The following is a 15,161-nucleotide window of genomic DNA, read 5'->3' as shown; positions in this document are numbered from 1 at the left end:
CTCTTGATTCCAGCTTCACTTCTGCCCGATCTTTGCCCTAATGGCTTAAAGCTTCAAGGGTAAACAAGATAATAATAGAAAATGCAATCAACAAGAGCTTGATGCACTCAAGCATCCATTTATTTGAATGTGGGTCTCAAGTACTCTACATTCAACCAGTTTCTGTACATAAAGCAGTATTCATCTGAATGTGATATTCACAGAATGTAGTAAGAGCCACATTCAGTCTTGAATAAATTAGTGCATTAAAAAAAAATCATAGTTGAGTCAAAGAATATGAGGGAAGAAAATGAGACATTTGCAAATTTTAAATGAGTCTTTTACAATAATTAAAAAACTTATAAAAAAGACCCCTTCAGCTATAAAAAATAATAATTACATTATCACCTTAAAAGATTTCATTTCTATGGTCTGATATTCTATTTTATTGTAGAGATGAGGATTTTGCCATGTCACCCAGTCTCGTCTCAAATTCCTGGACTCAAGCAATTCACCCACCTTGGCCTTCCAGTGTATTGGGATTATAGGCATGAGTCCCTGCATTGGTCAGAGGACCTAATTCTCTCTCTCTCTCTCTCTCTCTTTCTCTCTCTCTCTTTTTTTTTTTTGAGACAGGGTCTGGCTCTGTCACCCAGGCTGGAGTTCAGTGACTCTATCTCAGCTCATTGCAACCTCCACCTCCCAGGCTCAAGGGATTCTCTTGCCTCAGCCTCCCAAGTAGCTGGGATTATAGGTGCATACCACCATGCCTGGCTAATTTTTGCATATTTAGTAGAGATGTGGCTTCACGATGTTGCCCAGGCTGGTTTCCAACTCCTGGCCTCAAGTGATCTGCCCACCTCAGCCTCCCAAAGTGCTGGGATTACAGGTGTGAACTACTATGGTTGGCCCTCTGATCTAGCATTTTAAAAGGGGCATATGCCACTGGTCAAAATAGGAAAGTAAAATCAGAATCTTGTATTTCAAAATTTGTCCCAAGCAATCACCATAGCAAGCCCTCATTGAAAATTCTGGCCCTACCATTCAATTCAGCATTTTCTATTGCCATATTGCTCTGCCCCTGAGTGCCTGTCTTCCTGGCCTTTAGAGGTACTCAGGAGAAATGGTTTCAGATATATAAGAAAAAAATATAGATCACTCTTTGGCTACATACCATACCTAAAGTAGAATGTGAAGTGGGTTAGAGAAGCAGATAAAACTGTCTCTGAGAAGAGAATTTCCTCTACATGGCCCTGAAAAGCCACTTAGTCTCGATTTCAACCTAATAAAACAAATAGGCAGAAAATAAAAGGTTTTGAGGGAAGAAGGCTAACTGGCATCATCTCACTGAAAATAATGCTTTTATTTCTGTGGGGAATTAATGAGATGATCTCGGGCAGCAGGAAAATTTCTATTTCAGTTAAAAATAAAGCTTTATGAGCCAACATGGTTGATTTATTTTTGTTTTAGTACTGTATATTCATTCTCACATTTGGAGACAACCAAGGTAAGATCTTAACTGGAGGGCAGGAGCCACAAACTGGGTGTGAATGCCTTTAGCACCTGTAAGACAAATCTCAATTTCTGAGGTATTAAAATGTGCAACAAAGAAATTAAAATTTATTCAATCGTGATTGTAAGGGATTAATGACTGAGATGCAACCCAGATATGCAAAAATATGAAAAAATGAGCATCTTAGGTTGTGTGAAATGTGATATGTAGCTTTCTCTGGCGACGTCAGACAATAAGATGTTCCCTACTCACATCCTGCCACGAATCCTTTTCTAAAGCCCTTTGGCACACAGGGGCCTGAGACAGGGATTAACCTTTCTAGAAGAGCCTCCACAGGTGTGAGATAGAAAACTTTCTTCTTCATTCCGGATGACTGTGGCATCTGGGAAACAACAGAGACTTCCCTGTCAATGTCATATCAGTATACCTAAATAGAGCTGACCTAGCAGTGCTTCCTTTTCCTATAGGAACTTAACTTTATTTTACTTTTCCCTTTAAGCTGTAAGTCAGTAACACCCAACAAAGTGTGGAAAATGTTCGCTGAGAAATCAGAACCCTAACAAAACTTTTGTGCTTGATCCTCCAAACCATTCCAGACTATAAAATCATAAATTCCAGGTTTGCACCTCTACATAGAAAATTCAAATGGATGGAGACTTCATCAGCAGCTCCTGTTCTCTGATCCCCTTTGCTTCCTCCATCTAGGTGGCTCTGCTAACTTCCTCTTGTAGGCTTCAAGCTTACTATCTCTATGGATTGATTCCTTCCCTAAGAAAATGACACGATCTGTGTCCTGTTCATCAGGACCTCCACCTAAAAATTATTCAGCCAATATCCAAGTGTTGTGAAAAGCTAATCAACATAGGAATCCATTGCCTTTGACAAAAGTTTTCCCATCCTTGAGTTTGTCCTGGAGATCAGTGGAGCAACAGAACTGCAAAAATATCAAACTAATGAACAGAAAGATTCATGTTACTTTATCAAAATAGTATAATATTTGGAAGAAGTGTTTTTTCCAAAGCATAAATACATGTATTAACTTTTTCAAATTATAAAGGTCTCTTTATAAAGATGCAGAAAGTATAGACATAAAGTATAAAATAGAAGTTACCCCCCATATAATTTTCTATGCAGAGATGATGACTGAAGAGTTTGATATACATGTACTGTAATATATAATAAAAGATATACTGTTCTTAACTTACTTTTTCACTTATGAATGTATTATATTGGTAATGAATTAATATTCTAAAGCACTTAGAACAGTACCTTGCACATGGTAAGCACTATACCAGTACTTACTAAATAATGAAATAAAATAATAAAACAGCAAATAATATAGTATACACTCCGTGTCTATATTAACTATTTAATAATCAAACATCCTAAGAGGTAGGTTTTGCATTTATCTCTATTTTAGAGTAGAGGAAGCTGAGGCTCAGAGATGGAAAGCCGACCCAAGTCACATATATGGTAGATAATTTTAGAAGTTAATGTATATAAATCCATCTCGTTCTATTTAATGATTGCATGGAATTTCATTACATATTTAGTTGGTTTCCTATTGATGCAAATTTAAGTTCTTTACAACTTTTTACTAAGCAGCTTTGTAACAAATAATCTTAAACATATACTTGTGCAAATATTCCTTCAGATAAATTGTTAGAACTTGGCCGGGGGCGGTGGCTTATGCATATAATCCCAGCACTTTGGGAGGCTGAGGTGGGCATATCATGAGGTCAGGAGTTTGAGACCAGCCTGGCCAACATGGTGAAACCCCATCTCTACTAAAAACACAAAAAATTAGCCGGGTGTGGTGGCACATGCCTGTAATCCCAGCTACCCTGGAGGCTGAGGCAGGAGAATCACTTGAACCCAGGAGGCGGAGGCTGTGGTGAGCGGAGATGACGCTATTGCACTCCAGGCTGGGCAACAGAGCAAGACTCCATCTCAAAAAAAAAAAAGTTGTCAGAAGTTAAATTGCTGAGACAAATCTATACACATTTTAAAGTTTGACTTTTATGTTTCATAAACCTCCACTGGCCTATACCAAATTGTAAGGATAGATAAAGGTGATAGTTTCCATACACCCTCTCTATTGTTATCCTAATTCTTGTCCCTTATAAGTAATCTGTCTTCAATAATTTAAGATCATCTCTTTGTCTTTGATGTTTCATTATGATGTGACTGGCTGTGAAATGCTTATTTTTCTGCTCTTCATTTTTGCTGGTTGGGACTTGGTGTGCTTCACATACTTAAAGATTTGAGTCTTTCATCAATGCTGGAAAGTTCTTAGTCATCATGTTTGAGTATTATTGCCTCTCATATTTTCTGTGTTTTCTTTTTCTGTAATATATCTTTTATCATTTCTTAAATTCAATTTCATCTTTTCCATCCTTTCAAAATCTTTCTGCACTGAATTCTAAATTCTGAAGAGCTGGTTTCTAATGGGTAAATTATCTCTTTATCTAATATACTATTGCTCATCCACTGAATGTTAATTTAAATTATATTTTTTATTTGTTAAAATTATATTTAATTCCTTATCAAAACTGCCTGTCTTCCTAACATTTTTTTTTTTTTTTTTTGAGACAAAGTCTTACTCTGTTGCCCAGGCTGGAGTGCAATGGCATCATCTCAGCTCACTGCAGCCTCTGCCTCCCAGGTTTAAGCGATCCTTTTGTCTCAGCCTTCTGAGTAGCTGGGACTACAGGCATGCACCAAGTGCCCGGCTAATTTTTGTATTTTTAGTAGAGACAGGATTTCACAATGTTGGCCAGACTGGTCTTGAACTCCTGACCTCAAGTAATCTGCCTGCCTTAGCCTTCCAAAGGGTTGGGATTACAGGCGTGAGCCACTGTGCCCAGCCCTAATGTATTCTCACTTGTTTTTTTATTCCTCCTTTTGTATTTTTAATTACTTTAAGCATACTTATTTTATAGTTTCTATGATGTTATTTGGTTAACTGAATTTTCTTTTTGTATTATGTTAGATAACACTCGCTCAAGGTGGGCTGTTTTCTGTAGGTGTGAGAATTTTGCACTGTGACCTCATCCTCAGTATAGGTATATCCATGAAAATCCTATGTAACCCGGGTAAGGTGCTGCTTCTTTGAGCTTTTTTTTCTTTCTTGTTAAATTTTTGTCCTGGAACCAATGTTTTCTGTGTACAGGTGTGTGGTTTTTTTCTTTAAAAACATTTTTTTTGAGACAGGGTTTCATTATGTTACCCAGGCTGAAGTGCAATGATGTGATCTTAGCTTACTGCAGCCTCCACTTCCCAGGCTCAAGCCATCCTCCCACTTCAGTCTCCCAAGTAGCTGGGACTACAGGCGTGCACCGCCGCACCTGGCTAAATGTTGTATTTTTTGTAAAGATGGAGTTTTGCCATGTTGCCCAGGTTGGTCTCCAGTGCTCAAGTGATTAGCCTCCCAAAGTGCTGGGATTATAGAGGTGCCCCACTGCCCAGCCTCAAACCAGTTTGTATGTTCATTTTTCCAGCTGAGAATTCCCAGACTGTGCTTGTAGTATTAAGTCAATATCAAGCCTATGGAAGCTATAGCCTGAGTATTGAATATTCATTCCTAAGAAAACCTGGTTTTTTCTCCCTCACAACAGGAGACAGACAAGGCATTGTGTTGTGCTTTTGTGCCCATAGATGAAAATTTTCTGACCCATCTTTCTACTTTTGTGGTTCTCAGCTTTATACAAGGATCTGAATGCCACATCCATTTCACATGGGTCAAGACCCTGCCTTCTGCCCCTTTAAGGATCGTCAAACTAATCACTTTTAAGGGTCTTCAAACCAATCTCCTAGGTTAGAGGGATGAGTACCTCTCCCATTACCTTTAGAACAATAAGGAACCAGCCCATAAGCTTACTGTTACTTTTGCAATTCCTTTCCATTTTGGGCTTCTAGAGATTTGCATTTTATTCTCATGAGTTATACAACTAGCCCAGCATTTCTGGGTGTTCGTCGTAGGAAGATTTTCATATTATCTTGTCTGTCTGTCATATTGCTGGAACTATAGTGTTTAATCCTAGACTCAAATCTGAGGATATATCATATTTGAAAATTAAATCATTGGTGTGGCTGGGCATGGTAACTCATGCCTATAGTCCCAACATTTTGGGAGGCTGAGGCTGGAGGATTGCTTGAGCCCAGGAGTTTGAGAACCAGCCTGGGCAACATAGCAAGACCCCACCTCTATAAAATGAAATAAAATAGAAAAAATAAAATAGCTGGGCACAGTGGTACGCACTTGTAACTCCAGCTAATCAAGAAGCTGAGGTGGGAGAATTGCTCGAGCCTAGAAGTTGAGGTTATAGTAAGCTAAGACTGTGCACTCCAGCCTGAGCAACAGAGCGAAACTTTGTCTCAAAACAAAACAAAACAAGCCAACAAGAAAAAAAGAAACAGAAATTATAGGTGTATTTGGTAGCCAAAGATCTCATGACTAGTTGCTTTAATCTCTCTTTTGCAATAGTCTCAAGTCCTTTGCCCTATTTCATTCCTGACAAAACTCCAACACATATCTTGCCTTTGAATTTAGCTTTCTGCTGTTTTCTGAACTTACACCTATACAGCAGAGCAACACTGGAGGGAAAAACCCTACAACCATGCAGATTGATGCCACTCCATATTCATGGTCCTGCTTTCTACCAAAACTCTAATGCTGCTCTACAATCCTGGTTTACTTTATGAGTCACCTCTCCCATCCCACAACTATTTTAGAACTCACTTCATCCCCACTCACTTCCCTGACCTTTAACAAAAATGTTTTCAAAAGATAACCCTAATTTCTCTTTCCTAAAGGAAATAGAGACCATGAGAACATAATCTTCTCAAATTCCACCCACCAAACTTATGAATTGGTTTATACTGAAAGCACCCCTCTTCTCTTTTCTTCCTACTGCAGAAGGACATTCTGTCTTCCTGTCTAAGGAGAGTGACCATATTATTTATTGCGGAAGCTTGGATACTTCTGAAAGTAAAAGAGAGACTCTATTAATAATGATTCCAGGACAACAGGTGTAAACCAGAACTGTCCCGGGAAAACTGGAACATGTAGTCACCCTCTGTATACTGTTTATCATTCCTCTGGGCCCCCGAATACAACCCTTGTGCCTTCTCCAGTACCACATTCCCTTGAATATTTTCTTCTCTTATGTATGTTCAAATTTTCCTTCTCTCCAAGCTCAGTCTCATTAATATTTTAACATTTAATTTTTTTTAACGTTTCAATCTTTTGCAAGGAGAAACCTTGCAATGCAACATGACCTGCATACCGAACATAGCTCCAGCTACTGCTCCCTTTTTTGACTCCTCTTCTTTCTCTGACAAATTTATGGACAAATTTGTCAGTACCTCCTGTCTCTTTTTTTCAGCTCCCAACCTCTCCTTCATTTTCAGAATTCTGGCTTTTCACCTCATTTTCATCTAGATACTTCTCTTGACAATGTCACATAGACTATCTCATTCTTTAATCGAACAGACAATATTCAGTCTTACTCAAATTCTTAGGCACAGCTATCTTTGCAGCCTTGTGTAAGTTAGCTATCTTCTCTATTCCTCTGTTTCCTAAAATGGCATAATATGGGCCCTTGTCACAGAATTTTTGTGAGAATTAAACAAGATAATCCACATAAAATGTTTAGCATCAATGGCATCTTTTAAAATGTTAGCTTTCCCATTGGACATCCTTTCAGAAAGACATCCATGCTGCATCATGCTTGAGTGAGACGGTTCCATCACTAATTCTGTAGGTCACTGTTTGAACATTTTAAGGCAAGATCAAAGTATAGGATACTTTTACATTGCCATTGCAGAGATCCAGCAGTCTGAAAATGGCAGTCTAGAAAGGGAGCTTTACTTCCAGGTGGTAGACTGTTTCTTTCATGTTTGTTACAACACAGATTTAGTTAGCCCATTGCACTTAATCCATGGCCTGGCATGTTTATATTTATTAGTGGCTATCAATGACAAAACCCTATCTTTTACTGGATGCCAGTCTGTGATAAGTGTAGCCCAGCATCAAATGGCACCACAGAGTTCTTATTCGATGTAGCCATTGCATAACTAATTTGCAGAGTTACAACTTGATACATATATATGCTCATCTGTCCCAACTGACCATGGCCCAGCCTCATCATCTTCAGCCCTCATCATTGCCAAACTAGCAGGCATCTGCAGGTACTTGTGAGGTTTCTCCAGCCATTTCTCAGTTGCTTTTTTTTTTAAAAAAAAAAAAACTTGTTCTGAGTTGTAGGTTCAGTTAGCCCTATCTCTAAATAGGTCACATCTCCATTATACCTTAGAGCTTCCAGAACCAAAATAAATTTGTTAGAATTTTATGTTTTAATCATAAAAATAACTATATTAGATGTCCCTTATTAAATGCTTATTATGTACCAACAATTCTGCTAAGTATGTCACACATTTTGGCTATTTTAATAGGGATTAAGATGAGGGTAGAAATAGACATGTGTGCTAAAATCATCTAACCTACTGTTAGAGTAACTTTACATGATGTTATGAGCTCTCAGCACTAGCAAATTTAATAAAATTTCTAGCTTATATTAACTTTTAAAGCACTAAGAATGACCATTTAAAGATTAGGAAAAAAGAGGCAGTATTCAGCGTTGCTGAAAGGCATGATACAAAATTAAATGGTAATACAAAACCAAACTGTATAACTCCAACTAATGGGGATTGGTGATAATTTTCTCTAGGCTGAAGCTAAAGCAATTTGTTTTATACCTATGAAGCTAGTGACCTAAATGATCAGTATTACATATTATAATACAGAAGGCTTATTTGTGATATTTTAAAGAGAAAAACTCTTTGTGATATTTTATACAAACGGATAGCATTAATTCTCCTTTATTCCTTAGATCTAGAACAAGAAAACACTGGATCTACTAGGCAGACAGATAGTCAGTGAGTCTGAATGTGTGTCTGAGTGGGTTTGTAGGTTTATTTAGTTTTTACTGAATAAATCACATCAACTGGGTTTTGAATACTAAGAGCAATTGGTATAATGACATAGTAAGGATGTTACTTCTATGAGAGGCAAATGTGGGAAACGAGATCATCAAAGCTGAGAGAGAAAGGCCCGTCAAGGAAATAAAAATAATCTTAAAGGAGCTAATAGAAAACTATATGAGCGAGAAGGAAAATATGCAGAAAAAGATAGATTTTAGCCTATGGAAAGTAGGATGGAATCAAAGCAAAATATGGAAAACTCTTGAAGTCTTTCCTGATTGCACTGTAATTTGTGCCAGTATGTGATACTGTAACACTTATCAATCAGATAAGAGAAAAGCAGAAAAATAGATGATAGTTCTTATAGCCAACATTTATTGAGGGTGCACAAAGGACGAGACTCTCTGCTCACTATTAACACCCAACTTCATGAAATAGAGCAAACCCCACTTAACAGATGAGAAAGCTAGGAGCCAAAGATGTTAATTCTCTGGCATACAATGGGAAGAGCTAGGAAGGGTTTGTACTCAGTTTACTCATCTAGTACAGGTGTGCTGGCACTTCTCTTTTTAAGCAAAATGTGGTGCAATTTTAGGTCAAGAAGGATCCGACTAACAAGTGAATATAACACCTAGACCTATTTGAATTCTGATTTCTCAGTGAAGATGTTTCACACGGAGTTATTGAATTAGCTGATTAAAAAATATTTTCAGAAAGAAACTAAAAAGTATTTTGGCTTTATAATTTGAATGAATTTTTTTTCAAGCTTTATGATAGAGTACTATCTGAAAATAGCTACTTCCCCCCATCGCATCTTTTTAAAGTTGTTCTATATGATGAAAAATATTATAATTACTGTGCCCAAATTTATAAATGAGGGAAGAATTGTCTAAACCAGGAAGATGTTCTAAAATGGGTTTCCATTATTTTACTGTTACAGTGAATTTAGTCTGTTTTGGTAAAAATTACCAGTGATTGTGAGTAAACAATAGAATATGACTTTTTATACTAGTGAAAATTTCTTTTTTCAGTTTTTCTTTTCTGTTATCATAGGCTTGACCTTATGGCCTAATATCTGAGACAATTGAGGGAACTGGGTTGCCCACATCTCTTCTCTCCCAAGCCCCAGTGCAGCCTTCACAGTAGACTGAGAGGTCCCTGGTCACACTGTGAGGGGAAGGAATGCAGCTCCTTACCCTCAACTTCCAGCTTCACCACTTTGGAATATGCTGTCCCAAGGCTGTTTTTCGCCACACAACGATACTGTCCTGCATCTTCCTTTTGTACATTATGAATCCTCAAGCTCCCAGATTCAAGAACTGCAATTCGGGAGTTTTCCTGCCAGAGAGAGGGACGTGAATTCAAAAATGTTTATGTGTCTATCAAGAATACATTTGGTAAATATCATCAGCTTATTGTCGTCACTATTATCATCAAAGATATCACTTTGACCTTTATTAGGCATTTATTATGTAAAACACATAATATTGAATGAAATGATGCAGGAGTACCTAAACTAATCTTCACCAGGATCCTATGAGGTATAGTTTATTTTTATTTTCTTTCGTCACATGAGTGTATAGATAAGGGCTTATTTCACTTCCCTGAAGTCACAGCTAAGGCTGATGAAAGGCAATGCTTTAGAAGGGAGGGATGTTGCAGATGGGGGTGATGAGAGATACAAAACTACATACTGAGTATAATGTACAGTACTCAGGTGAAGGGTGCACTGAAATCTCAGACTTGGCCACTATACAGTTCATTCTTGTAACCAAAAACCACTAGTACCCCAAAAGCTATTGAAATAAAGATAAATAAATAAACACATTGCTTTTAACCATAGGGTCTACCTCACACCCTGTATGGTATTTTAGGAGAATACTTGTCCTTTGAAATACTAGAAAAGTTCACATATGATATTAAAATTTCTCTTTGGAGTTTAAATATTACATCTGTCTTTTCTGTTTTGGACCCTAAATTCACTAACGTAAGTACAACCACCTTTGTTTGTCATTGTAGGAAAAGCACCAAGATTTATAACAAAAGGAAAGCCAGAGAGTTAGGTAATCATTATAAATTAGCAATACTTATTTTATTTTAAATAAAGCAAAGCTGAGCAATTTTATACCTTAGTTCAGCTAATTGACATATAGTGACACCTTTGAATTCCCCATGGAATACACTGTGTATTGTTAAATGAAAAACATAGTTTGTGATCTCTTAAGTGATACAAAGATAGAAAGACAATAATGATGCCGTATGATAATTTATCACTAAATGTGGGGATAAGATACAGAGACAGTACAAAATAAGCATATAGATAATAACTTTTTTTTTCTTTTTTTTGAGATTGAATTTCACTCTGTTGCCCAGGCTGGAGTGTGTGGTGTGATTTTGACTCACTGCAACCTTTGCCTCATGGGTTCAAATGAGTCTCCTGCCTCAGCCTCCTGAGTAGCTAGGATTACAGGTGCACGCCACCATGCCAGGCTAATTTTTGTATTTTTAGTAGAGACGGGGTTTCGCCATGTTGGCTAGGCTGGTCTTGCACTCCTGACCTCAGGTGATCCACCCTCCTTGGCATCCCGAAGTGCTGGGATTACAAGTGTGACTACTCATTGTGACTCAGGAGGGATTTGCCAAGGTACTTGTGTATAAGTCTTGAGTCTTTTTGCCTAACTTCTCTCCGGTGCTCTCATTTATTTTCTTCCAAACCTTGTTTCCATCCCTCCTTCCAGAACCTGTCAGTTTTAAAGCCTGAGTCTTAGTTTCTCTTTTTCATCCTCTGAGTCCCAGGTTCAACATTAAAAAAATAAATGATTTAACCAGCCAACAAATACAAAAAAATTCCAGGTTTGCTTTTGCATTGCCTCCTTTTCTATCTTTAACATTACTGGTTCCCATCTCCTTTTTCCCTAGCCAGACCCAAGTGAAATGCTATACAGTTTGCATATATGCAAACAGAAATACTTAAATTGGTTAAAATGTATATGGAAACGATTTTATATTAGAAGTTTGTAAGTGTGTAACTGAGTGTGCAAAGAAATGTTACATTTTAAAATACATTTTATATACAAGTTTTAACATGATAACCACTTACCCTGAGAGGGCTGTCTCCCTTTATCCAAGACACTGATGGTTTGGGATTGCCCATTGTCGTACATGGTAGGACTGCTTTTAATCCCTCTATTATTTTCACGTTTATGGGAGGACGAGTTATTTTAGGTTCTAAAAAGAAATGAAAATTCAAAACAAACAAGGCAATATGGGTTGATGAAACCTAGAGTTTCTAACTTTCAATTTAATTCTAAATATCTGCTTTAAGAATCGTTTGAGGCATGTTACATTACAAAATTCACCAAATGCTAAGACACTTTTTTTCTGTATATCTCAAACAGAAATCAGTTTAGAAACACTTGATTGTCTCTGCTTTATTAGAATCTTACTAACAAAACAAAAATTTATGAAAAATATTAATAGTGTTAAGTTACCATAGCATTCATCATTTTAAAAGATAGTTAATAAAAGTTGATTAACAAAGGCTGTCATCATAGCAATTCAACATTATTTAATTTATACTGATAGACATAACATTTGAAAAAAATTTATATAGATATAAATATATTCTTATATAGTTATAAATTATGACCTATTTTCCCTTTAGCTTCCATCTTAATTTGACTATTAAATTTGATGTTTATTAAGTACATTCATTCTCTAGAAAGTAAACCAGGTATTATTATATTAGAAATTAGAAGAAATTCTGTCATACGATTTGGGGCTTAATTATGTAAAGCATATTATGCTTAATTATGTAATTTACTGTTCAAACACTCAAGTAAATCTTTCAGAAGAAATAGTTTACGTCAGCTAATTTTTATTCTCCAGTATGAAACTTTCAAAGAAAATTATTACATCTAATAAACAAAATAATTTATAAGTTCAGGATACCAGTTATTTTAGTACTATTCATAAAATAGTTAAAACTATATTTATGTCCATAGGAATTTTACATTACAGATACAGAGGGGGACTTGGCAGGAGAGACTGCTGAGAAATTGACACATTTTATTTCTTCCAGGACGTGTGCCATAACCAATTTATTATTTTGACAAAGGAAAGCATGAAATAAGGACTTTTTTTTTTTTCTTTCTACTTCGATGTGTGGGAGAGGAGTGGGGACTTTGGTGTTGGTAGTAAGAGATATTTGCAAGCCTTCATGACCTGTTGGGTTTTAATCTAAGCATTCACTGCCATTTATCTCCTGTGGCCCTGTGTTATAGCAAAATTACAAGAAAGACTTTAAAACATATTATAGGCAAATAACAACTTTATCACTTTGCCTGCTATCTATAGCATACAACTCTCCTTCTAATAAACTGTAAATACCTACATTTAGATACAGCACTGGCCAGGTCCCTCAATTGTGAGTTGTATTGTCATACAGTTGCTGGCAGAAACTTAGAACTTGATATTCCTATGACAGTCAACAAAAGCATTATCTATGCCTTCCATGGGTTTCCTAAACAAGATCTCTATGGTAAACCTGAGGCACAGATAATGTCTTAGGTAAAGGCCTTTGGTTAAAGCAAAAATCTCCTGTCTTCTCAGTGCCATGATATCTTAATCATCTGTTAGGTGAGAGGTGAGGAATTCCCATTTAGGAAATTGAATATAAAGTCAACTAGGAATGACTAGAGTATTGATGCATAGCCATAAATACCCACTGTAAGGGAACATGATTCAGGGTGGAGCCGTAAGTACTGACCAATCAGAACTGGTTATCTTAAAGCAGGATGCTGGAAGGATCCTGCTGTGCCAACATTGAGACTTTAGCTGATGGACCATTAGGAATTTAGGGGAGGGAGCTCTTGAGGGAGGGCTTAAGAGACCTCGAGTAGTGACAGTGGTTGGGGGATATTTGGAGCCTTGTGAAGCAGGTTTTTCCAAGAAGTATGGAAGCATTCCAAAATGTTAGCAATTTGAACAGCCACACCAGTGTATATCCACATGAATGGATGAGATCTCCAAAGGAGAGGTTGGAAAAAAGAAGATAAGAAAAGGCGCTTTAATGTAGAACACAAATCAAGAACATTTGGGCCAGAGAAAATATGCAAAACATTCAAAAGAAAGGCAGTGTCACAAAGTAGTGAAATAATTGAATGTGTTTCATCCTCAGAATCAAGTCTTTATTATTCAGCAAATGAGAGCATTCCAACTTCCTTATTTGATTTCTTACTGCTCTGCCTATTGAAGGGAAGCCTGCATATAGGCAGATCCCTACCTATTTACACACATTAAGTGCCGAATCAGTATTCCTGCTGTTCCTACCAGCTTCTTATCCTAATTAACTGAAGACTCCATGTATATTTATGACCAAAAAATAAAAGATCTATTTGAGAAAAATTGTAAACATAAAAGGATAGAACCAAAACAAATCATTTTTTTTTGAAGAAAATAAAAGTAAAGCAGGGGGAAAAAAAAGAAAATGTCTTTAAAAAAGATGCACTAGTGATAGCCTTAGAAGTTTAAATAAATATTGTATCACACAAGTGAGTTTGTTATGAAAAAAAGAGCCATCAAGGAAATTCTTAGAAATTAAAAATATAGTTTTTAAGACCAAAACACCCAGAATGACAGAATAGTCGTACTGGAGACCACATTGATGATATGAAGGAAAAGTTAAAGGAATCTTCAAGAGAGTAGAATATCAAGGCATGCAGAAAATATGAGAAGAAAAATTTGAAGTCATAGAGAAATAAAAGAGAAAAAATACTAAAGAAAATGTACCTGATTTTCAAAAAAGCTTTGGTTTTTAGATCAAAAAGGCCCACCTATGCTGGTGCATGGCTCACTCCTATAATCTCAATACTTTGGGAGGCCAAGGTGGGAGGATCTTTTGAGCACAGGAGTATAAGACCAGCCGATGCAACATAGTGAGAACTTATCTCTTCTAAAAAAAAAAAAAAAATAGCTGGGCATCATGGCTCATGCCTGTATTCTCAGCTACTTGGAAGGCTGAAGCAGGAGGATTGCTTAAGCCTGGATAGTCAAGGCTGCAGTGAGCCATGATCACACTACTGCACTACAGCCTGGGTTACAGAGTGAGACCTTGTCTTAAAAAAGAAAAAGAAAAAAAAAAAAAAAGACTCACCTAAAACTGAGTAGAAATAATTTTTAAAAATACACCTAACATATTCTTGTCAGTTTGTGAAATTTATGAACTCTAGAAATAAAAAGAAAAATCCTAAAATTTTTGAGCGAGATATCAGATTTACTTGTAAAGAAATAAGAAAAAGACTTCTCATCTGCAACAGTGGATTGTCTACTAAAACTAAAGGGAAAAACTTTTAAAACTCTGATTCTACACCCAGAAAAATTGTTATCCAAGAATGCGAGTGAAGTAAATAATTCAGCCATGGAAAAATTCAGAAAATACCTTACATCTTCACACTCTGAAGAAAGTACCTAATGATTTCCTCCTCCAGCAAAATTACAAAAGATAAAAGGTGATGATGAAAGAAAAATAAAGGTCCCAGGTAGAACTAAATTCCTCTAATTTGTGTGTTGCCAGTATGTATGGTTATAAGATATTTTCCCATGAGTAATGTGTCAGAGAAGAGAAGATGAAGGTTACATCACTGTAAGATTGACAGTTTGCAAGTAGCAGTTACTTGCAGGATAG

At 36.6% G+C, this 15,161-nt stretch overlaps 1 protein-coding gene across 6 annotated transcripts in view; it reads right to left on the bottom strand.

Annotated features, from left to right (window-relative positions):
* Positions 1 to 15,161, bottom strand: part of MUSK (muscle associated receptor tyrosine kinase) — a 135,233-nt gene that overhangs the window by 87,994 nt on the left and 32,078 nt on the right. For all 6 annotated transcript variants that reach the window (XM_032240326.1, XM_032240327.1, XM_032240328.1 and 3 more), the window contains exons 5-6: positions 11,577 to 11,704; positions 9,673 to 9,814 (exon numbers count right to left, since the gene is read on the bottom strand). In XM_032240326.1, the coding sequence (XP_032096217.1) occupies positions 9,673 to 9,814; positions 11,577 to 11,704 (270 nt within the window). The remainder of the gene's footprint in view (positions 1 to 9,672; positions 9,815 to 11,576; positions 11,705 to 15,161) is intronic.

The sequence above is a fragment of the Sapajus apella genome, unplaced genomic scaffold (genome assembly GCF_009761245.1).
Source record: "Sapajus apella isolate SASKATOON/1434 unplaced genomic scaffold, GSC_monkey_1.0 scaffold46, whole genome shotgun sequence".
Classification (NCBI taxonomy): domain Eukaryota; kingdom Metazoa; phylum Chordata; class Mammalia; order Primates; family Cebidae; genus Sapajus; species Sapajus apella.
The sequence above is the reverse complement of the archived record's forward strand: the minus strand, read 5'-3'. Positions and strand labels throughout refer to the sequence as shown.